Source organism: Podarcis tiliguerta (assembly GCF_965153285.1).
Source record: "Podarcis tiliguerta genome assembly, chromosome: 17".
Taxonomy (NCBI): Eukaryota; Metazoa; Chordata; class Lepidosauria; order Squamata; family Lacertidae; genus Podarcis; species Podarcis tiliguerta.
Genome location: NC_139550.1, coordinates 38,534,555 through 38,561,708, shown reverse-complemented (window position 1 = coordinate 38,561,708; position 27,154 = coordinate 38,534,555). Strand labels below are relative to the sequence as shown.

The window sequence follows — 27,154 nt, the reverse complement described above, 5'->3', positions numbered from 1 at the left end:
GCTCTAGGTCAAATCAGAACATCTGGAGTGTCATTATAACAGTTTGACTGCCCCTTGCAAAATTACAATGCAATTCAGTTGCTAGCAAACAACAAATTGGTATCAGATATGTCTTTGCCTTGGAAAAAACCAAACACCCTCCCCTGAACTGTATGCATAAGGACCCTGTTAGTAAATTGCGTCCATCCCTGACATATTTGTCAGCACTCATGCAATATCCAGGATTTATGGGGTGTGTGTGTGTGTGTGTAGAATAATGTTCAAGCGGCTTGGTGACACTGGCCCAACCTTGGCACACCTTGATAGAAGGAATTAATGTGCATTCTCCCACCACCATCCCAACCTGACCAACCTTCCCCTCCCACATGATCTGCTACAAGAATACTACTAGAGGATGGAAGTAACATATTTTAATTTCAATCACACACAAACACATATACACATGATATCAGGCTAGAAAAAAGCAAGATCTGAAGCCACACCTTAACAGGTGAGAGCTTGGCACAGGAGGAATCCTCCTGAACCCACCATGATTTTGGTCCTATAAAGAGTTTTAAAAGCAAATTAAGGTACAAGGGAGGAACAACATTCCTCCTTTTTTCTTCCCATCCCCAGCAATAAGAGATGCTGACTTCTTATTTTAAAAACAGGGTGTTGTTGCTCTACAGCTACAGTTGGAGGAACAATCTGCTATTAAGCACACAAAAATGCTATCCTACAGTCATCATTAATACCCCAGTCCCTCAACACTTCCCCTTCCCAAACCCGCTAAACATTCTGTAGGATAAATAAAGGGCAGACAACAGTTAAGGCCTTTGGAGGGCAGAAAGGGGAGCAACGGAGGAAGGTTTTGAAAAAAACAGTGAGCCTTGGTGTCCAGCTTCTTTCTTCTGCTTTTACTGCTCATTAGGGTTTGGATTGGCATCCGGATACTTGGTGAGGTCAAAGGTCAGGACTTTGCTGATGACACAGTCTCCTTGCTGTGAGAGGAAAGGGAAAGTCATGTGACAGCTGCTCCTTTACTCTCATTGATCACCCCAACAGAGCAGCCCTCCTGAGGGCAAACAGGCTCCCATGAGTCGCTCTTGTCCTTGGACAAGGAGGGAGCAGGATTTTTAGGAGAAGGGGAGTGGGGAAACCAACTGTACGGCAGGTTATCTTAGTCTTCTAATCCCACCCTTCTTTCTTTTCAGAGGAGTATCTAGGGGTTGGTGAAACCATCCCCTGCTGGGGGCACAGGCCCAGACGGACCCCCTGCAAAAACCACCTATCAGACTATGAAGCATATGACTATGTGTGCAGCAACGTGCTGCTGCTATCATGGCAGAATCAAACACGGGAGAAGCTTTCTGCCCGTCTCACACTGCAGCACAAAGGTGTGTGAATTCTTTCACCTTTCCTCCTTGCCTCGTCCTCACTCTGGAAGCTTTGAGTACTTGGGTAGTGTAAAATGTAGTAATTTCTAATGTGACTATTGCAGTAAAGTGATTTTTATTGGAATGGCCTCCCCACCCCAATACAGCCCCCTTGCCAAGGGTGCAAGGGATCCTAGGTACGCCTCTGTTTCTTTTTAAACTTTGTAATATTTCCAAACATCCATTTGGTTATCACCCCCTCCATTTTTTGGTCATCTCTCTTCTGAAACAAAAAACTAAAGCAGATATGAGGTAATAAAAAAACAGCACCTCCGAGCACGTAAAAAGAGCAACCTTTCACTCGTCACTGAGCAACTGCAACCTGACTGTCCCCACATACTTATGTCTGAAGTCTTCCCTCGAGGGCTTCTATGCAGACTAGCACCCCCAGGCCCTGAAAGGAGGCACCTGCCAGAGAATTTCCCCAAAAAGTGTTTGCCTCCTAAGCTGCTGCCTTTCATGGTGCCCCAAACACCCCCTTCTCTGGGCTAGAGCTGGGCGATTTTTCAACTTATTGTCTGAAACTGATACTACGTTCAGATTGCAATACCGGTTTCAGAGTTTTTGAGTTGGCAACACATCGCAGTCCCCCAGCCACTGCCAGAACAGTCCACCTGTCTCTGCTGTGCTGGCAGCGGTGGTCAGGAGTAAGAGAGCGGCCGCTTGCTCGCGTGGAGGCAAACATGCAGACAGATGGACTTACTCAGCTGGGAGGCAGGAAGCTTTCTGCTCTGACCTGAGCAGTTTAAAGGAGCCCCTGAGACCCTCCAGCTTGTATGAGCCAGAGCAGTATTGGGCCTTGCTCAGCTGGGGGGGTGAGAGCCTTCCCACCTCCCAGCTGAGCAGTTTAAGGAAGCCCCTGTGACCCTACCCTCCAGCTTGCGTGGAGCCAGAGTGGTACATTAAGGGGCTTGCTCAGCTGAAAGCCTGGGTGATGTGTCTGACTGCTTCTTCCTCCCCTAAGGTGGGGAGGAAGAAGCGACCAGATACATTTCAGACATTGTGATATACAGTCGTACCTCAGTAGCTGAACGCCTTGCAAGTCAAACGTTTTGGCTCCCAAGCGCCGCAAACCCAGAAGTGAATGTTCCGGTTTGCGAACGTTCTCCGGAACCCGAACATCCAACGCAGGTGGCGTGGGTTCCAATTGGCTGCAGGAAGCTGCACCTTGGTTTCCAAATGTTTTGGAAGTCAAATGGACTTCCGGAATGGATTCTGTTCCGACTTCCGAGGTACAACTGTATCAGTATACCGCAGAATTTAAAAAGGTAAAGGTAAAGGGATCCCTGACCGTTAGGTCCAGTCATGGACAACTCTGGGGTTGCAGCGCTCATCTCGCTTTATTGGCCGAGGGAGTCGGCGTACAGCTTCTGGGTTATGTGGCGAGCATGACTAAGCCGCTTCTGGTGAAACAGAGCAGTGCATGGAAATGCCATTTACCTTCCCGCTGGAGAGGTACCTATTTATCTACTTGCACTCTGACGTACTTTCAAACTGCTAGGTTGGCAGGAGCTGGGACCGAGCAACGGGCGCTCACCACGTCGCGGGGATTCGAATTGCCAACCTTCTAATCGGCAAGCCCTAGCCTCTGTGGTTTAACCCACAGCGCCACCTGCATCCCTACCGCAGAATTTAGCTGCTGATATATCCCAATCTGAAATCCATACATCGCCCAACCCTATTTCACCTTCCTTCATGGCAAGGTCACATCATTTTGAGGCCTTCATCTCTCTAGATTGTACAAGGTTTAAAAAGGAATGGATGTCAGAGGGGGGTCCAAACACATTACTGTCATTAATACAGGCAGGCAGTGGACAGGTGTCAGCAGTACTGAAAGATAATTCTCTATTACACTTCCATACCTCAGGGTAGACACCAATGAGACTCTCGGCCTTGGTGTAGAATTCCTCCTTCAAGGAAATAACAATGGCCTGGAAGTTGCACGTAGATTGCTCCTTGATGTAATTGGCCACCTGTGGGGATGTCAGAGGGAGAAGGGTGAAAAGGAGAACTGATCAGCCCAACCCTCCCTTTGCTTTTCTTCAAATCTGACCCAGTAATGTCCAGCTGCCCCATCTGATTTAGCCTCCTACCAACCTTCCCAATGTTGGTGTTGTCCAAAGCAGCATCGATCTCATCCAAGACAAAAAATGGAGCAGGTTTGTAGCTGTGGATAAAGAGAGAGAGCCAGCAATATGAAGCCACCTTGCACAGAGATGGACCACTGGTCCACCAAGACCAGCAGCTCTTCAGCGTCTCTGGCAGAGGCCTTTCCTACCCATCCACTGCAGATGCAGGAGAGAACATGAGACTGTGAACCTTTGCAGTGTGCAATGTCCCTCCCCGCCCCCTTAGTAAAAGGCTGACCTTACCTGTGGATGGCAAAAAGCAGAGCTAAGGCTGCCACTGTCTTCTCCCCACCAGACAGGTTGTCCATGGGCCGGAAGCGCTTGCCAGGGGCTACACAATTGTAGTTTATGCCATCCAAGTAAGGCTCCTCTGGGTTCTCGGGGCCTAGGAAGGCCTAGAGAAAAAGGGATGAAGGGAGACAATCAGAAATCTTCACACCAGTGGTCAATACCTCAGAACCATCTTTAATGGGGAAGACCAGAGCTCAGGGGGTAGCGCACATGTTTTGCATTGAAAAACTCCCAGGTCAACCCCTGGCATCTCCAGGCAGGGCTGGGGAAAATTCCAGGCTTTCTGAAATCAGAGAGCCGCTGCCAGTCAGCGTTGACAGTGATGGATGGGCTAAGTGGACTGATGATCTAATGTGCTGTAAGACAGCTGCTTAGATCAATTTCACAGTATGATGAAACAGAGCGAGACCCTATGAAAATAAACTTCTGTAAGGGAAGATGGAAAGATGGATGTATTAGGGCTTTGCTAGTCCAATACACCCAAGAGGGGTGGGTTGAGAGCTACCTCAGAGGCTTCTGGGCAACAACAGTATTGTGGAATTCAAACTAATTTGGATACTTCTAGTATAACTCAGCAAGCCAAGAAACGTGGCACATTATTAAAAATAATCAAATATAGTTGCAAAAAGCCACCACTGAGGAGCTGGCTGACAACAGAGTCCATCATCTATTTAGGGGCAATGAGGGCTTTATTAGGTCCCCCACTCCTCAGAAAGCAGGCAAGCAGGCAAGCAAGCAAGCAAGCAAGCAAACAAGTGTGTTCCTGCAGCTGCTTTGACTGAGGCAGCATGCACAGTTCCCCCTGCAGCATGGAATACGCACACAGGAGCCTGACTCCACAAAGCATGGCACTAGAAGGCTCAAGCGAATGCCAGTTGGTACAATTTGTCTGATGACAATATGGGACAGCATTTCAAAGCCCAACACATGAATAAATAGCATATTTTGCATATGAATAAAAAGAACAGTAGCTAGGCTGTAATCAGTCTTCTGGGGTTTAGATTGATGTTTTAGAAGACAATTCTGTTTGCAACTAGAAAGCAAATTTGCATGAACACAATTTCTATAATCTGTTGGCAGTGAACTCTCAAAATCTGATTCCCATGGTTAATGGAATTTTGATTTCCAATTTGTAGTAAATTGGCTTCCATTTACAATAAAACAACCTTTGGTCGATCATGGGAGGAAAACACACACACTCTTTATAGGGTTCATCCAATTTTAAAGACATGCCACCCTTAATAATCCCTAAAATATTTGAACATCATAGTATTTGTCTGTATGTATGGTACAATTCTGTGGAGATACATAAAAAGCGCTGAATGCGGCTCTAGGTGTTGAATTTGACTTCCTGCTCTATTTAAAATTGTTTGAAAAATGAGAAGATAGAACAGCAAGTTGCTAGCTCCCATGGGTCAGAAGATATGCTTGGATGTAAGTGGGTGCTGCCTGCTGAGATCTCTGAAGGCAGGGAAATAGCTTATTGCCCTCCACATGAATAAAAAGCACAGAATAAATGGTGCTAAAGAGTAAATATTAGCAGGAAGGACAGTATAAAAATAAGACACTGTGCAAATTTCCTCCATTTATCCAATTCATACCGGACGCAGAATTCAGCTTTGCTCAACTCAGAATTTAGGTTCCCTGGCTTTAATGTTTGTCAAAACATGGATCACACACAAGAAGCGTTTATAACATTGTTAGCTGTCCATGGTAGGCCAGGGGTGTCCTCACCTGGGCACTGCTATTTCGTGACAGGGCTTTGTAGATCTCATCGATGTTGGTGGCCACTGACTCAAAGCAGGAGTTGAAGCGGTCAAAGCGCTCCTTTTTGATCTGTTCAAATGCCTGCTTGGCTTTCTTGGCACGTTTCCGGGCAGCCTCGAATTCTACCAGAGCAAAGGAAGAAGTGTAAGCATGGCTCTTCCCAGAAGCCCTCCAGCAGAAGCCCTCGGCCCGGGTCCCCAGCCCTCTAAAGAGAGGTCAGGAGAGGGATCCAGTACCATCAGAGGTCTCCTGGAACTTGTCCCGCACACTCTCCAGCTTCTCCATTGCCTTCATATTAGGAGCAGCAATCCGCTGCAAAATGCTCTGCTGCTCATTCAGCTTCTGTTGCAGCTGGTTCATCTCCTGCTTGATCTCATCTTCAGCCTGGGAATCCTGTAGGCGGGAATGATGGGAGGCGGTTCAGGCAGCCAGAGACTCTAATAGTCATCATCCCCACCCCCCCACAAACCCAGAAATTGCCAGAGAACCCCGATGCATCATCTGCCTTAGTGACGCCCCCATGCCACTACCCTCTCTAGCCAACCGAAGTCTGGGGTGAGAATCCTCAGGACCTTTGGGGCTAATTATATGGGAGAGAAAAGCCCTTCTGGCAAACTCTCTGGGGCACAGTCCAATCAGGATCCCTTTCCCCTGCCCATTAACTCAATCTATGGCACGGACAATTGTTATGGCATATGCAGGAGCGATCCTTGAGAGGTCAGAGTACACAATCAACTCCAGATTCCAATTTTCTTAAAGACTTCTTTAAGAACAAAAGGGTCAGATAAAGAGAAAGTCAGGTTGCAAAGTTAAAAGATAAAAAAAAAACATTTTTTCTAAACAGAAGTTCCAAACTTACGTTTATGAGGCACACGGATCATCCATGGTTCAGCGGAGACAAAAGGGACGATGACATGTGGATGACAAAGAACATAGGGAAGACAGCCCCATTTTATCCCTGAAGAATCAGGGGAAGATTGACAAGTGGAGAACCCTCTATCAAGCAGAATCAGGAATGTAAAGGCCTAAAGGGGTTGGGCACTGGCTGTCACCTACGTGAACCAGCCCATTCACTCAGATGCAACTTTGAAGATGCTGCTCTGAATTCCCCCATTACCAGTGCTGCCGATGTTATTTACGTGCACCTAGAATCTGGAATTCCTTCCTGAGAGCAACTCCCCAGGCTTCCTCATTAAGGGACTTGTGGAAGTACTTTAAAGCTTTTGGTTTACGTTTTTGTAGGGATCGGGGGAAGCTAACAAACAATGTTCCAGCATTTTCTTACTCATTTTTAATTTATTACTGTTCATTCTGCCCTGCAGTTCTGTTATTATGCTGGTTTTAAATGCAGCTTTTATTTTGGATTGAAGCCACCTCGTAGATCATTTGACAGAATGACAGGGCATGAATATTTTAAATAAGTAAAAGAATATATAAGTGACCTGAACACATGTACATTTTTGCTTTGTGGACTTGCCACTAGCCTGGGGACAAAAGGCCACCTCCCCCCCCCCTCAACTATTCCCCAGGAAGAGCAGGCCCAAGGGGAAGCTCACCTTCAGGTCCTCAGAGAGGTCACTGTAGTCAATCTCAATGAGAGCTTCTCGCGCATACATGTTGGAAGTCCTCTGTGAGCTGCTGGCTGCCTCCTCCCCCTGGGAGCCACCCTGCACCCGAATCAAAACAAAAGAGAACCATCTCACTCTCCTGCTTGGGCCTCATACCCACCCTCTGCTGTACGGGGGAGACTCTGCTTACCTCCTCCTGACTGATATCATCCATGGTGCCTTTAGAGAGGGGCAGTTTGATGTCCTGCATCTTGCAGGCTTGCAGCAGATTGTGGCGGTCACTGCGCTTCTGCTCCAGCTTGGTCTCAATGGCTGTCACCTCCTTCTGCAAGTGAGTCATCTCCCTGAGAGCAAAAGTCAATATGGATAATGTTTAGTACAAATATTAAATTGAATCAAATAAAAAAAGAAGAGAAATATAGAGACATTTTTGCCATCAACAGCTATCAACTACAACAGTTAAACAGAACCTTCCTGTCCAGAGGAAGTGGACCTCCAAGGACTAGATGCTAGGGACAACCCATAGGGGAGTTGTCCCAGAGGCTTCTGGCTGGCTGCCCCTAGAAGGAGGACGCTACTGCATTTGGTCAGATCTAGCACAGGATTCACCTCCAGCCATTTTACAAACTTCCCACCTTAGAGAAAGGGAAAGGTTATCAAGCATCCCTCCACAGCCTCCCTTCCTACATCCCCTAGCCTCTGCCCCCAGAAGCCAAGACTCACTTGTTGGCCCCGCCCAGCTTCTTCCGAATCTCCTCCATCTCATGGTTCTTGTCGTTCACCTCAGATTTCTTGGCCAAGTGCTGGTTCTTCAGGTCCTGCAGCTGTGCCATGGTCTCATCAATGATCTTCATGTGCCGCTGTTCCTCCTTAAGTGGGGGGCAGAGAGAAACAGAGAGACTATGAGCTCGACCATAGACTCTACTGCCTTCTTCCCCACCTTCAAGCCACAGGTAGCTGCTGGACCAAACCCTCCTAGCCACCACCGGCCCACCCTGGCACCTTCTTGAGTTTCTCTATCTCAGCTTCATCTTTCTTGACAGTCTGCTCCCACATGTGCACTTTGTCCTGATCCTCCTTCAGCTGGTTCTTCTCAAAGTCCAGCTGGATGCCCAGACGGGTCTTCTGGTTTTCAAACTCCAACCTGCAGAGGGACAGGGGTTAAAATTGGGTCTCAGATCCAAACCCATCCATGCATTCACACGGCTTCCACATTCTTCAACCTGGGAGACTTCATGAGGGCACAAAGTTGGGCTGGTTACCTTTTCTTGGCAATCTCGTTCTGGCGTTTCACCTTCTCCTCCTCAAACTCCCTGATGTTCCTCACCCCAATCTCCCGGCAGAATTCCTCAAATACCTCATCTTCCACCTGGCAAAGATGGGAAGAAACTAAAGTGAGAGGAGCAGGATGAGATGGAGCAGAGTAGTTTTGAGTGGGTTTTTTAACACCAAATATCCACTTTCAGGAAACTTTTTCCACATTGATTGAAATGCCACACAGCCTCTGTGTGATGATTCTGGGGCACACAGTCAAGGCAGCCTCTTGTGGAGATGATTTTTATATTGCTTAGATATGTAGTTGTTCAGCAGACATTATTGACCTTGTGCTCGCCAGATGTTTTGGGACTACAAATCTTATCAGTGCAGCCTGCAGGTGCACTATGTTGACAAAGACTGCTGCAGATACATTAGTCATTGTATAGATTTTCCTTAAGAAGTTACACAACCACCTTAGGCTCTTTTGGGATTGAGGGTAGGATAGAAATATATAATAATAATTTATAATAAAAGTAATAGTAGTAGTAATAATAAATAAATAAATAAATAAATAAATGTATGTAACAAGCATTAACAGCAAGGTCTAGCCCTTTGTCTTGATCCATCATACCTGGTTCATCTTCTCCTTGAGCTCCTTCATCTCACGCTCCCTCCCCTGGATGATGCGTTTGATGTCATTGATGCGGGGCCCGAAGTTGGCCAATTCACTTTCCAGCTTGGACTTTTCCTGTTGGGTACAGCATTCTATTAGGGATATAATTCAGAAGGAACGGATGGTAGGAATCTCTCTCAAGCAAATTGATCATGGCAAGACTGGGGCTTCAGAGTTTATATCCAGTAGAGGGGTGAACTTGCATGCCCAACCTTGGTAGTCTTTGATGGTTGCACAGGACAGCCCTCCAAATGAACATCCCCAAGCATCTTCTGCTGCACCTACTGCTTTAGCTCTAAGGCAAGAGGCAGCATCCCCTACAAAACTCAGAGAGCTACCTTGGAAGTTGGAGGCCTGAAGGATGCAGGGTCCCAGCAAGCCGTCATACCTGGAGATTGAGAGCAAGATGACGGGTCTTGGTTTGCTCCAAGTCACTCTGGGAGTATTTCAGGCGCATTTGCAAGCCATGGGCCTGGGACTGGACTTGGCGCAGCTCTGCCTCCTTCCGCTTGGCTTTCATTTGCTCCTGGAAATGAGAAAAGGAGATGTAGGGGGAGTGGGGTGCAAAAAGAAAAATGGAATGAGAAAACAATTTTGTTGTTATGCTGCAGCCAATGTGAAGCAGCTAAATTCCAGGAATAAATTCATAAGGCGTAAAGGAGGAGCCCCAATGCTGTCTCAGAAAGCTGAAAACAGCTCCCCGACAGGTAGCTAGACCCAGTCCCCTGAAAAGATGCATTTATGCACTGCGTGAACAGTGTAATTTCAAGCAAAAATGATGGTGCCCTGTAACACAAGAAGAAGAAAAAAAGGGTTTGCTGAGGCATGTTTCTCTGTAGACAAGTGTCTTATTTCATCAACTGCATCTGAAAGCTAGTTAGTATTTATTGTACCACTGTTCTTCAGTTTTGCTAAAATATACTAAGTACAGCTGCTCCTCTGGAATGTGTCCACTTCAATCATTTTGGTGAACAAGTCTCATGATGGATACACCTGGAACCAAGTTATGCATGTGTGGCACATATACAGAATAGCTTTTCATCCCTAGTAAAGCTATCGCTATTTGTTTGGGAAATCTTTTTTTTAAAAGTAAACTTGATGGCGCAATGGCACCCCCTAGCTAAGGACTGAAGGAATCAATTTAAGTCAGTTATTCCCAAAAATGCCTGATGATCCCAAAAATGCTTGATGATCTGAGCAATGGGGACAGTCCATGAGCATAGGAAAAACAGTAATACAAATTGTGTAACTAAGGTGTCCATTGGGGGAGTGATTGCAGACAAATTATACTGAACACACATGCTTGTGGCTTCCGGTTCCGGTTTGCCTTAATGGATGCCACTCCCATTTTAGTGGAGATCGTTAGCAAAGCATAAACAAGGATCATTTGAGGGTAACTGTCCTTGCAAACTCCCCCCAAGACCCGGGGGGGGGGGGTGAGCTTCACTTGCAGATCACCTTGATACCTGCTTCTCCCTCCGGCATGGAATCCAGGAGGCAGGAGGAGCTGAGTGCCAAAGTACTTTGCTTATCAGTATAACCCTTCAACACAGCAATTAAGGTGCAAAGGTTCTTTTGTTTATTAGAGTAGAATTTGAACTAATTTACAGACACATGCTGGGATAGATGGGTCAAGATTATCACCTGATAAAATGAAATGGCTACAAAGACATAGAGATATGAAATAGAAAGAAAAAATTCTTTCATTGTAAACGACGGTATGGGGGGGAGCCTTTACCCTTTTTATATACATCTTGTTTGCTACATAAATGATTTGGCAAACCCACCCCGATTGTTAAAAAATTAATGGAACTGTACATGAAATGGGTATGGATTTGAACCATTCAGAAGGATTTATTTTTCATTGTATCGCTGCCTTAGAGGGGTCTTTGAAGGCTTGCCAGGCTTTGGTGGGACACCAGATCGTTATTGTGAAAAGATGAAAGGAGAGAGAAACCAGAGGCTTGTCGAAGCATTGCCAGACTATCTCTATTCTTGTAACGAAATAAATATGGCATATGACAGAATTGCAATAACAGCCTTGCTTTTTGAGACAAAGGGGGAGAGAGAGACTAGAAGTGGCTGAGCGGTGCAGGTCATGGAGGACACTAAGAAGAAACAATATGGACAAAATAAATTGATATAAATATAAAACAAACTTCATGCACAGGTACTTTTCTTGCAGGAATATAAATCACTAAATGCGATTTATATACGAATACTAAATGTTTTAATATAAATGTTAAAAACATTGTAGCTGTGGGTAAGGGATTGTGATTAAGATTGAATGGAATTGGATTAAACAAACCTTCGGAAGCAGAATGAAAACAAAAATGCCGTACCCTGAAATCTAGCATGCAGGAGTAAAAACAATATGATTATGTAATTGGCTGTTTAATTATATTTGAATTGGAATTGTGAATTGGCACTAATACAATATGGCATATATTGGATTTTTTGTAATTGAAAATTAATAAAAATTATTTAACTGAACACACACACAATTGCGAAGAGCTAGTGGCCCAGTTTGCGTGCAATGCTAAAACATAGTTTCATGTTATGTAGATGAGTTACAGCTCAAGTGCTTCCACCTTTCCTATTCCAGTACGGCCAAACGGAGAATGGAAGCTTCCACTTTTGTTTTAGATTAACCATAAATTGTATCATTACTTTGAACTAAATAGCAGTTAATCTTAACTTTGTAAATTGGCTTTGAAATTGGCTTGTTTCCACTTGGTTGGATGAGACTAACCATACTTTCCCCAGATTTGGATGTCAAGATAAGCAGTGGTTAATGTAAAAGAAGCAAAAGCTTCTGAACTCCTTGCAGTCATAATGGGAGCGGCAGCAGGGAGAGCATATGAGTCTGATGCTCACTGTGACTCGTCCTTGTAATGCTAAACATTATATCACATGCAAATGCAGCCAGTGATGCACCATGCAGTATACCGTATTTTTCGCCCCATAGGACGCCCCGTCGCATAGGACGCACCTAGCTTTTTTTTGGGGGGGGGGGGAATAAAGGGAAAAAAAATTCCTTTATTTCCCCCCCTGCTGTCCCCCGAGCTTGTGGGGCTGGCCGATGTCTGCCCGAAGCGCAGGGCGCTCTGCTTCAGCGCGCCCCGCGCTCCGTGCAGCAGGCTGCTATCCGCAGTGTGGGGAGCCCTGCGGGAACTCCCGCAGGGCTCCCCACGCTGCGGATGTCTGCTTCAGGGTGCCCCACACGCCAGGCTACTATCCGCAGCCTAGGGAGCCCTGCGGGAACTCCCGCGGGCTCCCCAGGCTTGCGGATAGCTTCCTGAAAGCCTGTATTCGCCCCATAGGACGCACACAGATTTCCCCTTCATTTTTGGAGGGGGAAAAGTGCGTCCTATAGGGCGAAAAATACGGTAATCCTAAGCCTGTTTTCACAGAAGTCCCCAATGAGTTCAGTGGGACTTACTTTTTAGGAAGGATATTGAGGAAGACAGCCTAAAAGGTGGTAATCACCTGCCTGCGTTGCACCACTTCAAACTACAACTGGGAATTTATACAACTGAATACTTTTACAGACAGAAAACAACCTTCCATAGCCTAGACTGCACTTTTATGTGCTAGTTTTATAAATTCAGGGAGCCATTTTTGTAGAGAGGAACATTCCATCATTTTCAATTCCTGTCTGAAAGTCTCTTTCCAAACCATAAACTCTTGTCAGGCTCTGAGAGAAAGTAAGGAACAAGGAAGTACTCACTGCCTTGACTGTCACTTCTCCCAGTCTTGAAAATTACTGCTTTTAAAGTGCTCAGTGGTTTGATGTATCTCCATGAAAAGTTAACAAGTATTTTAACTGGAATTTTAGCTTACACTGTATATTTTAACTGCTGATTTTATTTGTACTTTAATTTTTTGAAACTTGATTTTAACTTTGCTTTTTCCTAACAATTTTAATATGTATTTTGTATTCTTTGTAAACAGCTTAGAGGTCTTATTTACAATTAAGTGGTATATAAATCCTGTTAAAAATATAAACAAGTTAAATACTGCCAGATTATCCTTCAATAATCTTCAATGATGCCCCAAATTCTTCCCAGGCAACATTTCTCTATTGATGCTATCTAGAGCTTGTAGCAGAACTTGGCAACTAAAAGCCATTCCAACCTTTAGCTCCTCTGTCAGCCTCTCTTTCTTCTCTTTCAGCTTGTCCACAGCCTTTTCATCCCAGCGCCTGGCCTTGGCTTTCAGGTCACTGGCACCTCCTGAGATCACCCCAGACTTCTGGAAGAGGGTCCCATCCAGGGCTACAGTCTGGAAAAGGACAAAGAGGGGAACACAGAAAGTCACGCCAAGAAGAAGCAGCCACCTCAGGTCTTGGCTATCAGTCTCCCACAGCTAGTGATGGCTACAGTAACAATATGCTACAGTACACAATATGCAGAAGGAAGCAGCACTTTTTGAGTTACAGCAAAGACAGGGCCAAGGGTGTTCTGCAGTTCTGTGCAAACACCAAACTGGGAACTGAGTGCACAGTTTAGCATCCTGAAAAATCTCATCTTTAAATTTTCATTAAAAGTATCTAGCCCTCCTGGCTGTAAAGACAGTTGTGAATGAACAAGCTTTGGTAAACTTTCCAAAGCCAAAGATGAGACCAGAGGAAGCTTTTCATTAACAAGAAGCTGGGGCTTTGGTGTCCTTTTAGAAAAAGCAGAAACCAAATAAAGGAAATACCAGCACGTTTTCTTAGTCTGTAATACATCTATGCAGTTAACAGAAATTCAAGGTTCCTTGCTGTAGAATCTTGACTAGGACTGTGTTTGTAGTTCTGGAGGAGGCTGAGGCAAGAAACTTAAGAGTGGCTCGCAAGATTTCTCAGACCTTGTGACGCTGGTGCCCTCCAAAGGCAATGCGACGGGCATCCTCCACATTGTCACACACAAGGGCATTCCCGCAAGCATACTGCAGGGCCTTCTTGATGTGAGGCGGCTCGTAGCGAATCACGTCAATCACCAACTTGGCTCCCTTCAGCTCCCGGAGCTTCTCGTCTGTTGGTTTCACCTGCAATATATAGGCGTTTTGTCTCAGGGGGAAGGCAGAGATGCACAGTGACAAGCTTATGTCAGTCTGCAGATCACTCAACGTTACTGAAGTGGAGGCAGTCCTTCCCCATCACCTTCATAACTTTACATGTGTACCTTTGTTTTAAAAGCAGTTTATCGTTGAAGCGAGGTGGCTACATGGGAAGGAGCAAAAGGGGGAAAAACTGAGTCCCTTGGGCAAGAGCTCTGTGCAAAGCCTACCTCAGAATGAGTCTGAGGGAGCTACCTTTAGAAAGTGTTGGGAGCTGAACAGGTGGCAGGGTAGGAAAAAAGATACCACCTGATCATCGGCAGGCTAGCACAAACATGGAGATTTCTCTATCTCTGCAGTAATCCACCTGCATGCCCAGGCCTTGTTAGGCCTCACCTCAAGGTAGTCAAGGGGCAGGAAGGTCTCAGGCTCTCCTCGCTGCTCCTTAATGTACTGGATGCAGTCCCGGCCAGTCTTCTCTGAATCAACGATGATGGCATCCATGTTCTTGCCCAGGACCTTGGTGACAGCGATCTGGTATTTCTTCTGGGTCGGCTGGCAGAGGTCAATTAGGCGCCCGTACTGTGGGAAACAAGGAAATGGAATGAGGCAAGGAGGGGCCCTGGCCTCCAATTCTACCCCACCCACCCTCTGCCATATACCCTCGGCTCTGCCTTGAGGAGCTTGCTATTGTCCTTCTACACTTACCACAGAGCCAGGGTAGAGGCGCTTGATGCTTTCCATGATCTCAGCCTTGCGCTGCTGCCGGCTGTTCTCCTGCCGGTCAATGCGAGCATCCCCCAGCTGCTCCATCACCTGGTTCAGCTCCTTGTTAATCTCATCGATCCGGCGCTTGGCCAGCTCTACCTCCTCCGTCAGCTCCCCCTCCAGCTTCTTTTGCTCCTCCAAGGACTGCCTAAAGAATGAGCCGTAAGAACTCCCTGATCACTCCACGCCTGCATCAGGCTTGGTTGCACTGTGCTGGGAGGGACTAATATGATGACTTGAAGAGTGGGCCTCCTAAGCAATCCCAAAAGAGAGCCCAACTTCCTTATCCTTTCCCCACCAGAGTCTGCTTAAGGCACACAATATTATGTGGCCCCTTCCTTGCCCTTACTTGCTAGTAGCAATGTACTCCTCCAGCTTCTCAATACGTTTTTGGTTTTCTTCAATCTCCCGCAATTTCTGCTTTATCTTGGCCTACAAAACAAAATGAATAAGCCAAATGTGAGCAAGCACCAGTGGAGCTTAGCTCAAAGCCAGGGCCCTATTCAACCAATGCCAAAGACCAGTCTCTGACCCCCCTTGAATGAGAACCACTTTAACAAGCAATATTACCAACTGACAAGGTCACTTAATCTATTGGTCTTAAATTAGTTAGCCACAAACACTTACTTAAGCTAGATCACCTAAGAGGCACTGAAGCCCTCTTCTAGGGAAATAAAGAGACTGACAGACAGAGAGCAAAGGGGAGACAAGGTAAAAAAGCTGTGGGAGGATCAAACTCCTCTGGTTATACGAAGAGGAAAACATAAAAAGCATATCCTGCATTCCAAGTAAGGGTGAAAGATTGATCTTGGGTATGGAAAGGCTGTACGTCTCTGGAATCCACTTGTTTCATGGAAGCAGGAAATACAAACCTTCAAGCTTCCCTTACAGCAGGAGTGGGGAACTTTTGGCCCTCCAGAACTGCATCAGCCCCAACAAAAAAAGGTGATGAGAGTTGTAGTTCAGCAACAGCTGGAGGGTAAAAAGTCCCCCAAGACCTGACATACCTCTTTCCTGAGAACTTGCTAAACCAATTAATTCCTAAGAGAGTTCAGAAGATCTTCTGACAGCAGTCTTCCCTGACCTGGTGTCGTCCAAATTCCCATCAGCAGGAGAAGGATTGGGGCTCCCTCAGCTGGGGAGCAGGAGCACTTTAAAGGAGCCCCCACCCCGCTGCTGACTTGTGTCAGCCAGGGGAAGGTCAGGGGCTCCGTAAAACGGCAACGGCAGCAGAAGGCTCCTCAGCCAAGCAGTTTAAACAAGCAGAGGGAGGAACAAGCTGTATTGCACCTCACCGATGAAGTATGCAGGCAGAGTGCAATGGCGGCTCCACTCAGTGGTATATCGGTGGTGAAACTGTCGCCACTCCTGAGTCCCTCTACCTCCAGCACCCAGCTAATGCTTGGTTTTCACTCAGGGCAGAGGGACTCAGGAGCAGCAGTGGCTTCACATGCAATATACCGAGTGAAGCTGCCATCACAGTCTGCCCCTCATACCAGTCCTGGGTGATATATTGATACATCACCTAGCGTCAGCTCACATGAAGGGAGAACCATCCTGCTTAGCACCGGGTTTCAAAAGCACTGCTTTCAGCAGCTCATGTGATTTTCCTGCAAGCAGGCAGTTGGCTGGTGGTGAAGTGTTTTCTTTCCCACTGCTGCTGCCACTTGCCCGCGGGAGAACAACATGAGCTGCTTCAAAAGGGGCTTTTGAGCAGGATTTGATCTCATGGAGATTAAACCCTACTGCCTTGACTGCACAATCCTGTTCCCTGCCAGGAACAGGGCATGCAGCCAAGACAGGAATAAACCATGTCTCCCTGCCCATCAGCTGACATCACCATGATGTCAATTGATGGCTGAGTGGGTGTAATTTGGGGGAAATGGCCCGAGATTGGCCTGTGGGCTGGAGGTTTCCCACACTGTCATGGAGTAAGCTATTCAAACTCCTTTACCTGGAGATGGGGGACACTTGGCTTGCCAGAAGTACATGTGAAAAGGATCTTGGAGTCTTGGTGGACCACAATCTTAACATGAGTCAACAGTGTGATGCAGCAGCAAAAAAAACTAATGCTATTCTAGGCTACCTCAAGAGAAGCCTAGTGTCCAGAACAATGGAAGTACCGTATTTACTTGAGTCTAAAGTGCACCCTTTTTTGCCAAATTAGGCTGTGAAAAATTGGATGCACATTGAATTTGATGGTGCATTAGACTTGCGTAAAAATGCACTTCGCTGCCAGCTTGCGCTAGCCGGCATCAGGATACGAGCTCCATCCCATCTCTCCATTGAGGAGTGTTCAGCTGTGCACCCCTCAATGGAGCAGTTTAAAGGACCTTGCACCTAGCCACTGGCTAGTGCGAGCCAGAGGCAAGGTGTGGGGTCCTTTAAACTGCTCCATTGAGGGGCGCACAGCTGTGCCCCCCTCAAGAAGCTACTGCAGGTGGAGGAGGAGGAGGAGAGGAGGACAGCTCCCTGTCATCTGCACAGCCCTGCCACCTTGCTTGGCTCCTCTCCCCTGCCAAGCCTGCAGCACCTCAAAACTTTCAGCTTGTCTGTTGTAAGGAGTGAACCTCTTGTCTACATGCATTACATTCGCCAGCAAATACTTTTTTTTTTGTTTCAAGGTTCTGCCAACTGAGGTGTGCATTAGATTCGATGGCACATTAGACTCAAGTAAATGCGGTAACGGTCCCGCTCTATTCTGCCCTGATCAGACCGTACCTGGAATACTGTGTCCAGTTCTGGGCGCCACAATTTAAGAAGGATATTGACAATCTGGAACTTTCGGACAGCAAGAGCTGTTCAACAGTGGAATGGTCTCCCTGGGGAGGTTGTGGACTGTCCTTCCTTGGAGCTTTTTAAGCTGAGGCTGGATGGCTATTATCATGGATGAAGTGAAGGGGATTGGATAGAGAACCCTTGGGGTCCCTTCCAACTCTATGATTATTATCCCACCCCTTTCCCTGCAGTCCCAGCAGGGTGCTGCAATTCACAGGCTGAACTTCCCTGCCCATCACCAACTGGAATAGCAGTTCTCTTTCCTCCCTCTCGCAGCACAACAATCAATACATTTCACCTTGTATCTGTCTGCCAGCCATTCCTATGCAAACCATTCACTTTGTAGGCACTGCCTGCTTTGGCTGGTTCCACTGCCCAACCGTCTAAGAGACGGCTGTGCCACTGGCACTCTTGCTGCCGGACTCAGTCAGTCAGTGGCTGACACTGGGTCCACTCCCCCTTCTGCCACTGGAGCACATGAAGAAAGCCAGGGCTTCCCCCTGAAGGAAGGCAGGACGGAGAATGGTGCTTGTGGGAGATGGGAGAACCCAGTGGAGCTGGCCTTGCTGCTGCCATCTTGGAGAGGGCTGCACTTACATCAGGGCTGGACAATATTTGGTTTTCAGCACTGTGATATATCACCAGCTAAACATCATGATATGATGTTTTGAGAGTTAATTTTATTGTGTACTATTCTAATAGATTAATTTACTATTATTTACTTTTACTAATAGATTACAATCTAATGGATTGAATTTTACTTTTTGGATATAAGTTGTTCCATTTTAAAGTTATGTTTTATTAGAACTTTTTGTATTGGATCAGATTACCGTATTTTTCGGCCCACAGGGCGCACCTAGTTTTTTTTTTTGGGGGGGGGGGGGAATAAAGAAAAAAAAATTTCTCCCCCCCCCCAGGCGCGGGGCTGGGGAAGCCCGAGCTTCCCCCGACCCCTGCCCCCAGAACAGGCAGCTCTCCCACGGCTTGTGGAGAGCTTCCTGAAGCCTGGAGAGCGAGAGGGGTCGGTGCGCACCAGGCTTCAGCGAAAGCCTGCATTCGCCCCATAGGACGTACACACATTTCCCCTTCATTTTTGGAGGGGAAAGGAAGTGCGTCCTATAGGGTGAAAAATACGGTATTATAAGGTGTGTATTCTTTGTTGTATATTTTGTTGCTGTAAACTGCCTTGTGTATAGCAATATAGAAAGCTGGTATTCAAATAAAAAGTGAAATAAAATGAAATACCCATATCATGATGCCTGAAATAAGGATGGAGCTACTCAGAGGCATTGGCTGGCTTCACGGTTTTTCTCACATTGTGATTTTTTGCCGGCGCCTGCTCTTGCGATTCACTGCCCCCTGCAGGAGGCAGAAGAGAGCTGAGCCAGCAGTTAACAGGATGCAGGAATCAAGAGAAGCCTTGGGGGGCTTCATGGTTTTTCCCACATTGTAATTTTTGCATAGCACCCACCCCATGATTCGCAATATACTTCCAGGTGAAAAACTATGAAACTGATATCACAATATGGACTTGAAACCGGTTTTGGACAATTCATCCAAAGGCTCAAGGCCAGTTTGATCTGTACTACGGAACTGGATCAGATCCAGCTGTATAAAGCCTTGTGGAATCAGGAATACAGTGTCAACAGTTTCAAGCAATATATGATGCAATATATGGTCACCAATGTTTCAAGCAATATATGATGCCTATCTATATACAAGCTGCTGTTATGGCTCCTCACACATTTTGTGCTTAAAGCCCTCTCTCTTCTTTGACACGGCTTTTGGCGATGGGATGACAAAAAGGCAGGGGGTGGGGGAGTCTGAGATGACTGATGAGAAGGGAAGGGAAGGACGGGAAAAGTGATGGGGAGAATGGGAAGGAATGCAGGAGAACTCATTTATGCAAAAATTTGAGAGGGACTAGGTGCAATTATGTGGGGGTGCATAAAAAAGCGACAGCACATAACACAGAAGCAGAGCAAACCTAAGCTGATCAGTAAAAGATAAATGCAAAGTAAGAGAGGAGTTAAGCAACTTCACTCAGTTTGTCTAACTGTTATAAACATGCAGATTCAGGACAAAATCTAGTTATTCTAGGTGCAGGTGAGTTTCTGTTTTTACTTAAAAGGATGGGGCAATGCACATCCTGAGTGGTGGCAATGCAGGCCAAGTCCTAGAAATAGGAGAGAAATGGGGAAGGCCTGCTCCAACAGGGAAAACAACTCACCTCAGTTTCTACTTTCTTCCTCTCCTCCAGATCAAGGCGGTCCTGATCTGCCTTCTGGTCACGGTTGAATTTCTCCAGCTCCTGGGCCAGTGTGGCTGCTCGCTTGCTGGCCTCTTCCTTCAGCCGGTGGTATTTCTTCACCTGTTTGATAAAAGTAGGAAGCAAAGAGAGCGGAACATTTTGGAGACAGTTGCCCAGGACACAGAGGTGGTTGCCTTTGAGAGAACTTTCTCTCTCAGTTTCCCCCAAGAGGAATGCCTGGCCCCTTCATTGCCCTCTTTTAGGTGCACTTTAAATTAAAGTTACTAGATTTTTTTTCAATGAATCCGGGGACACTTTTCAACTTCCTACTGAATAGATGGATTTTGTCAGGGGACTAATTTGTAAATCTGGGAAACGGGGACGTCTGGTAACCTTACTTTAAATGCTATTTTTATTTCAGCAGGAATGGAGGGTGGGAGCTATGACTTCTTGTGCTTTTAAAAAAACTGCTGCTTTTAAATCACTTCTAACTTACTGATACAATTTATTTTGCTATTTGACTGTATTGCATTTTAGACACCATGAGTATTTTTTGCTATAGCAGGGTGGAACATAAATTGCATAAATATTTTTAAAATTGCTTAGGGCAGGAGTTCAGTATAAGGTAGCTCCTTCTATTTTCCAAAGTCACATGAAGTCTCTGACATGAATACTACTCATATTGATCCAGAGCAGATTCCAACATATAGTTAGCAGAGTAAAAACTTAAACACGTTGCAGGATTCCCCAAAAATAGATCAGAGGCAATTAATACTTCATCCAGCAAAGTTTTACTGCTACTGAAGGCAAATGGGCATAACGGTCACAAATCCAATACATTCAGGGTTGGCACTGTCTATAAAGAATCCAGTTGCAGTAGATTTATAATAACTTATAATAAGACTAAAACCTTAACACTGAGCATACTATATACAGAACACCAGACCAGAAGAAAAGAGATAGAAAGCGAAACCCAAGCTCCTTCTGGCCTCTGATTATAGGCAGCATGACCTTGACAGAAAGAGATAACAGGACCAGTTTAAGCCAGCTGTACTCAGCTTCTCTGAAGGAATAACCCAAACATCATGAATAGAATAGACACTTATGTGTCAGCTAGAAACTTCCAGCTTGCACCAGTTTCTTTCACACACAGAAGCTTCCAAAACCCTCTTGAACTAATTAGAATAGGAAAGACTTCTACACATCAGATCAATACTTTCTGCACCAAGAAAGGCAAACTAACAGTCTCCTCCTTCCAACACTGTCTGGAGCCACAGATCCCATCTCAGCTACTCCCTTGACCATACCTGGTTCTCCTCCAGTGTAAGGTCCCGGCCTTGGCTCTGGCTCTCCTCTTCCATGCGTTCCTCAAACTCCTGCCGGGCCTTCTCCACAGATAGCATCTCCTTCTCCAGTTCATCCATATCACCCTTGCGCTTTTTATACTGCTTCTGGGCATTCTGCAAGGACTTCTTGGCAGCTTCCAGCTTTTTTATCTTGTGGGATGTATTTTCCTTGGCCTTGATGTACTGTGGGCGTTTCTGGTTCAGCTCAGAATCCTTTTCCCTGCAAAACACCATGCTTTTGTTATGTATGGCAATTGCATACCCAGTTTCCATGAAAGCCCAAGACAAACTCCCATTCTAGATCAGCATGCTATAAAGTCAAGATGGGGAAACTTGTGGCCCTCCAGATGTTCCTGGACTACAACTCCCATCAGCCCAAGAAAGCACAGCAAATGGTAAGGGTGATCAAAGTTCAAGTCCAGCAGCATCTGAAGGCCACAGTCTCTCCACCCCTGTTGTAGAAGTAGATAAAACAGTTCTATAATTTGGGGATAATGCGTCTAGCATTAATGCTCTTCTTATCAAAGCGCTCCTGATGAGCTTCCAAGGACGCCCTAAGTTTCTCCCCAAACACTGTCTGAAGATCTCTGGAGTAGATTAATTGTAGTATCACTAAAATTATCTTGCTTGAGATATTCTTTCAATCTATTGCTGTACATAAAAATTTTGACAACACTCTAAATCAATTTGCTTTAGGACAGGGATATCAAGGAAAGATTTTATTTGGGATTAGTTAGCCCTGGCCTTAGCCTCAAAGTCCCCACACGCAAAACCACAGCAACTAAGCAACTATTGACCAGTTGTCCGGTTCAATTTTAGGGTTTGTTGGTACACCAGATTTGTGTTAACACAGATCCTGTATATGCAGGAGACCTCATGGTGATTGGATCTGGGTTGGTAGAACCAAATCTCCAGGTTTTGCTTTTATAGTAGATCCCAGAATTCTGAAATTTGATTCTTTGCTTCCCACTATACTAAAACCTATCAGCTTACTTGATCTCCTTCTCGATTTGCTGCTGCTCTCTCATCACTTTGCCCAGCTCCTTCTTCTTGTCCTTGAGCTCATCCTCCACTTTGTCCATCCGCTTCTTATCCTTATCAATCTCTTTGTTTTTGGAGCCCAGCTCCTTGTTCAGTTTTTCTATTTCAGCTTCATTGTGGTACAACTTGAAGAGTTGCAGCTGGACTTGAGCTCGCACAACCTCGTCTTTCAGGCGCTGGTACCGATCTGCCTGCCCCCCAAAAAAGGAGAACATAAGGCATAAGCTGTGGCAAAGCATGCTGCAAGCCTAAAGGACCTCTAATCCGAAGCACTGAACAGAGTCTCAAACTAAACCCACTTTACCTTAACAGCAACATCACCACACTTTTTGGGCTTCAATTTTATCTCTACTTAACCAGGCAGTAAGCCTCATTGAATTCAACAGGACTTACTTCTCAACAGACATAGTTAGGATTGCACTGTTAGGCTGCAATCCTATCTTTACTTACCTGGGATTATGTCCCACTAAACGCAGTCCCTCTCAGGGAATCTAGGAATTCAGAAGTACTGTACTTTTAAAAAGTACTTAAAAGGAGAGCAAGGAGGGCAAAATATGAATGTAATAAGGCAGGGCACCCTGAAGCCAAAGGAGGTGAGGGGAAGATGAAGACAGCTGTAAGGCCAATTTTATATTTAAGTAGGAAAAAATGTCACAGAAGGACAAAAAGAATGAGGCAGCAAACAAAGAGAAGAGATAAGGAGAGACAATAAGGAGGGGAGGAGAATGAAGATGCTTGAAAATAAAAGATCAATTCCTCAGAGTGGCTGGGTATAAAGAATAAAATTATTATTATTTAAACTAGAATTTTAATCAGGAAAAGGAAGTGAGTATAAGGTCATATTTATGGGCAAAAAAATTGTTTAGATAACAAAACAGGGAACTGAGGGTTAAGGATTCATAACAGAAAGAGGAAGACATAGCAAGAAGGGCATGCCAGGTCCTATCCATTCTCAAAAGAAATGCCAGACCTCACCTAGAGCTAGAATGGGGAAATCCCAGACACTTAAACTGTTGTGCTGGTGCCAGAACACACGGAAGGCACAACCATGCCACCAATCACAGCAATACAGTACCTAAGAGGCAACTCCCACCCAACTGAGGACCAATAAGCAGCTTCACCCAGATAGGGGGAAAGAGATGGTGTTGATATTATCATAACCAGAACTGGCCCACTTTGACCATGACATTTTATGAGCCCAGGGGACTGAGGAGTGGAACGAGTGATTTCGCTCTTTGGAACTGGATTTTTTTTAAAAAATCAGCAGAAGTTGAGGGCAGTGTTGGTGGCTGAGGAGATGAAACGAGGAAGAATAAGGATGTGGAAGAGGTGGTCGAAAACAGATTGGATTTCCACTCAAACTGCAGAAAAATAAATTGTTTCCACAACTGAAGTGCCAAGGAATAGTGTGACAACATTCTGGACCCATAAGGAAAGCACAGTCCAATGGCAGCTTTCAGTTTTTACCTCTTCTTTCTCCTGTTTAGCCTCCTTACGCTCTGCGGCAATGTTCTTTTTCCGATGGTAATTGAACTGAGTATCTTCTTCTGCCTTGACCATCTCCTTCTTGCGCTTGTCATACTCCTGAGCCAGCTCCCCCGAGCGACTGATCTCCTCAAAGAGTGCTGTGCGCTCCTTGGGGTTCTTCATGGCAATAGACTCCACCGCACCCTGGGGCAGTGAAAACAGGCAGCATCAGAACAAGCCAAGGGATTCATCTTATCTAGTCACCTCCATTCTTCTGGCATGGATTGAATAATATGTGACAAATCAGAGACACAGGTGCCACCAATGACACAAGCAATGGGAGTCTGTGGCACAGCTAGACCCTGTGTAAGTCTGATTTTTTTATCTGTCTTTTCAGAACCACACTGCTGCCAGCTTCCCAGCTCAATAGGCTAGAGGCAAAACAATAGGCTAGAGGCAATGGAGTCTGCATTTGTACTTTAGGGTAGCACTAGAATAGCACTATTAGAAGGAGGAATATAGGAAGATAAGAAGCAGCCTTGGACAGAGTCAACCACTGTTTACACTGACTAGTAGTGGCTCTCCAGGGTTTTAAACAGGAGTCCTTCCCAGTCATACCTTGAGATGCTGTGAACTGAACAGGAACCTGTTGGTTAGAGAGCTGAACTAGAACCTGGGAGACCAGGTTCCCCACTCAGCCATGAAGTTCACATGGGCCTGTTACTCACTCTCAGCCTAACTTACCTCACAGGTAAGTTGCTGTTGTGAAAATAAAATGGGAAGGAGGAGAAGTACGTATGCCACCTTGAGCTCCTTGGAGAAAAGGTGGTATATAAATGTAACTAACAAACCAACAAGTATGTACTGCTCCACTGCAGAGCTAGAGCCCTTCCTCACAGCAGAAAGGTTTGTTAAAATAATTATTTGTTAAATTAAAGGTTAGTCATCACTGGATCCTATTAGCTTGAATCTCACATCTCTGCTCTCCTCCTAGTAGGATTACATGAGCCCGTCCCAGAATCCATGTGGAGCCCATTCCATATCCCACAAAGCACAACCAGTAGCCATGATGGCTGTATACTACCTGCTGACGGTAGTGTAACATTGAATACCAGTTGCTGGAAATCCCAATTAAGTGTACTGTTGCACCTAATTCCTGCTTGTGGGCTTCCCAAAGATATCTGATTGGCCACTGTGAGAACAAGACACTGAGTCAGTTAGACCACTGGCCTGATCTTACAGGTCTTATGTTCTTAAATGAACCTTTGCTCAAGTGTCAGCAACTCTGGAAGTGTTACGAGAACGTCTGCTCATGTATGGCTGTCAACGTGGACTCTGAGTGGGGAAATGCCAATAAATTTATGTTCTACTATAGCACGTCTGTTTGGGGAGATTATAAAGGGGGAGGAGGGCTTACCTGGAAGACTAGAAAGTTCCTAGCTTTGATTAGAATGCCCAGTTTCTCCAGCTCCTCACTGTATTCGCTCAGCTGTACCACTTTATTGTTTATTTTGTACTCTGATGAACTTCCTAGAAGACAGACATCTCATTCAGTCAACACTAGAAACCCAAGACTTCCAAGTTCCAGAAGCTCCTCAACCCTACTCCCCAATTCTGAAGATGATAATAGGGATGGAAGAATGTATTACAAAGGACATCCACAGAAAACAAGTAAATGTGAAAAGCAGGATGGGATTTCTTTGGAAGAATGCACTAGCAGATTTAGGCCCGATAGGCGATTCAGAAATAAGTTCTATAGGGGCTTACTTTCATGTAAGCATGTAAAGGCTGCACTATTATTCACACTTTCAAGGAAATAAGCCCCACTGAACACAATGGGACTCACTTCAGGACCTCCCCCCACACGACCCCTTTCAGAGCAGCCCAGTCTTCTTTGCTCAAGCCACCCAGCAACATTGCTTACCAGAGACTCCAATACTACAGCATGACACACACCCAACCATTTCCTCACCCTGCCCCAAAGCTCACCTACTATGACCCTTGCAAAGGTACGATCTTCAGCACCATCTTCAGAGTAAACCATGCTGACAAATGCCCGATTGGCAGCTGGCTTCCCTACAGGGGCTCCATGGATCAGGTCTCGCAACGTCTTTACTCTCAGATTGCTGGTTTTCTCGCCAAGCACAAAGCTGATGGCATCCATGAGGTTTGACTTGCCTGGATGGAGGACAACAAAATAAACCATGATGCATTTTAGCAAAAGTGCCATATGCCTTTCCCTCAGGGTGTCATATGAGCTTTCACTTCCTGGGCCCTAAAACCATTGTAGCACATACCACATCCCTGTAACCTGTGAAGATTGCCTCTGAGCATATACAAATTTATTTCTTGCTTTGGATGCCTCTTCTGATCTGGGATGGGCACCCCATGATTTGAACCTCTCTCTAAAAAAATAAGCACTCCCCTTTCCTGACAAATATCACCACTAAGAATGTCCTCAACCCTGCCGCTTAACGCTGTCCCTTCTCAAATTTCACACAGTTTGGGGGGAGTGCCTTCCCCCCCCACACACCCTTTGCCGCAGTAGGGTGCCTCCTCCAGCTATTTAAACCCCAAACTTTCATAACCAAGTTGCTTCTCATTAATGCCTTCCCTCTACCTGCACCATTATTTTGAAGAAAAAACCCCAGCTGGTCGGGTTTGTCTTCTCAGCAACTGCATGACGGGGGGGGGGGGGGGGTCTGCAGGTGCGCCTGTCAGCGGGCGACACCTGGTGCCAAACAGACAAACGAAAAAGCGACCCCCCAACATGTCGCCCCAAATGTGAAAAACTCTCTCAAAGCGGCGCATCCGAGAGGCTGGTCCTTCACAGCTGACAGAAACGCGCGAACCAAGTTGGCGCCCCAAGGCGGAGGCATCCCTCCCAGGCCTTCCCCTCGCGGGACGGAGGTGCGCCGCCCCAGCCCCAGCCCCGACCCCGCTCCTCCTCCGCCGCCTCCCCGCCCGCCCGCGCACCGGATCCGTTGGGCCCGATGATGGCCGTGAAGCGCCGGAAGGGCCCGATGATTTGCCGCCCCTTGTACGATTTGAAATTCTCGATCTCGATCAGCTTGAGGAAGCCCATTTCGGCGGCGGGGGACGGCGGGGCGGGGACGCGAGGGGACTCCGGGCCGGCAGGGACACGGGCCAACGCCGCCCGGCCAGAAGCTCAAGGCCCCGCGCCGGACCACGCCAGGCCCCTCGGCCGCCACCAGAACGCGAGCGCGGAAATCTCGCGAGGACTCGGCGCCCGCCTGCTCCCAAGCCGCGGGTCCCACCTCCTTCGGAAAGGCGACAGCTGATAGGGCGCTATGGCCCGCTGGGGTTTGCCTACGTGGGTCCTCCCTCTTCCCAAGGCGC

General features: G+C 46.3%; 1 protein-coding gene across 2 annotated transcripts; it reads right to left on the bottom strand.

Annotated features, from left to right (window-relative positions):
- Nucleotides 1–395: 395 nt before the first annotated feature.
- Nucleotides 396–27,065, bottom strand: SMC1A (structural maintenance of chromosomes 1A). Of its 2 annotated transcripts, none has more exons than XR_014506617.1 (25): nt 26,771–27,051; nt 25,784–25,972; nt 25,212–25,324; nt 23,795–23,998; nt 22,280–22,518; nt 21,248–21,506; nt 19,920–20,060; nt 15,261–15,343; nt 14,852–15,059; nt 14,540–14,725; nt 13,952–14,131; nt 13,238–13,384; nt 9,489–9,626; nt 9,059–9,175; nt 8,433–8,539; nt 8,173–8,314; nt 7,894–8,039; nt 7,361–7,514; nt 6,462–7,269; nt 5,839–5,995; nt 5,570–5,724; nt 3,788–3,939; nt 3,513–3,582; nt 3,278–3,388; nt 396–980 (listed from the first exon to the last, which is right to left on the bottom strand). XR_014506617.1 is itself a non-coding variant. In XM_083420958.1 (25 exons), exons 1-25 carry the CDS (start codon nt 26,877–26,879, stop codon nt 897–899), a joined length of 3,693 nt encoding a protein of 1,230 aa, XP_083277084.1. In that variant the 5' UTR covers nt 26,880–27,065; the 3' UTR covers nt 396–896. The 2 variants fall into 2 exon arrangements, 1 of the variants encoding a protein (XP_083277084.1); XM_083420958.1 differs by having other exon boundaries at nt 5,839–5,986; nt 7,159–7,269; nt 26,771–27,065.
- Between the last annotated feature and the right edge of the window lie 89 nt (nt 27,066–27,154).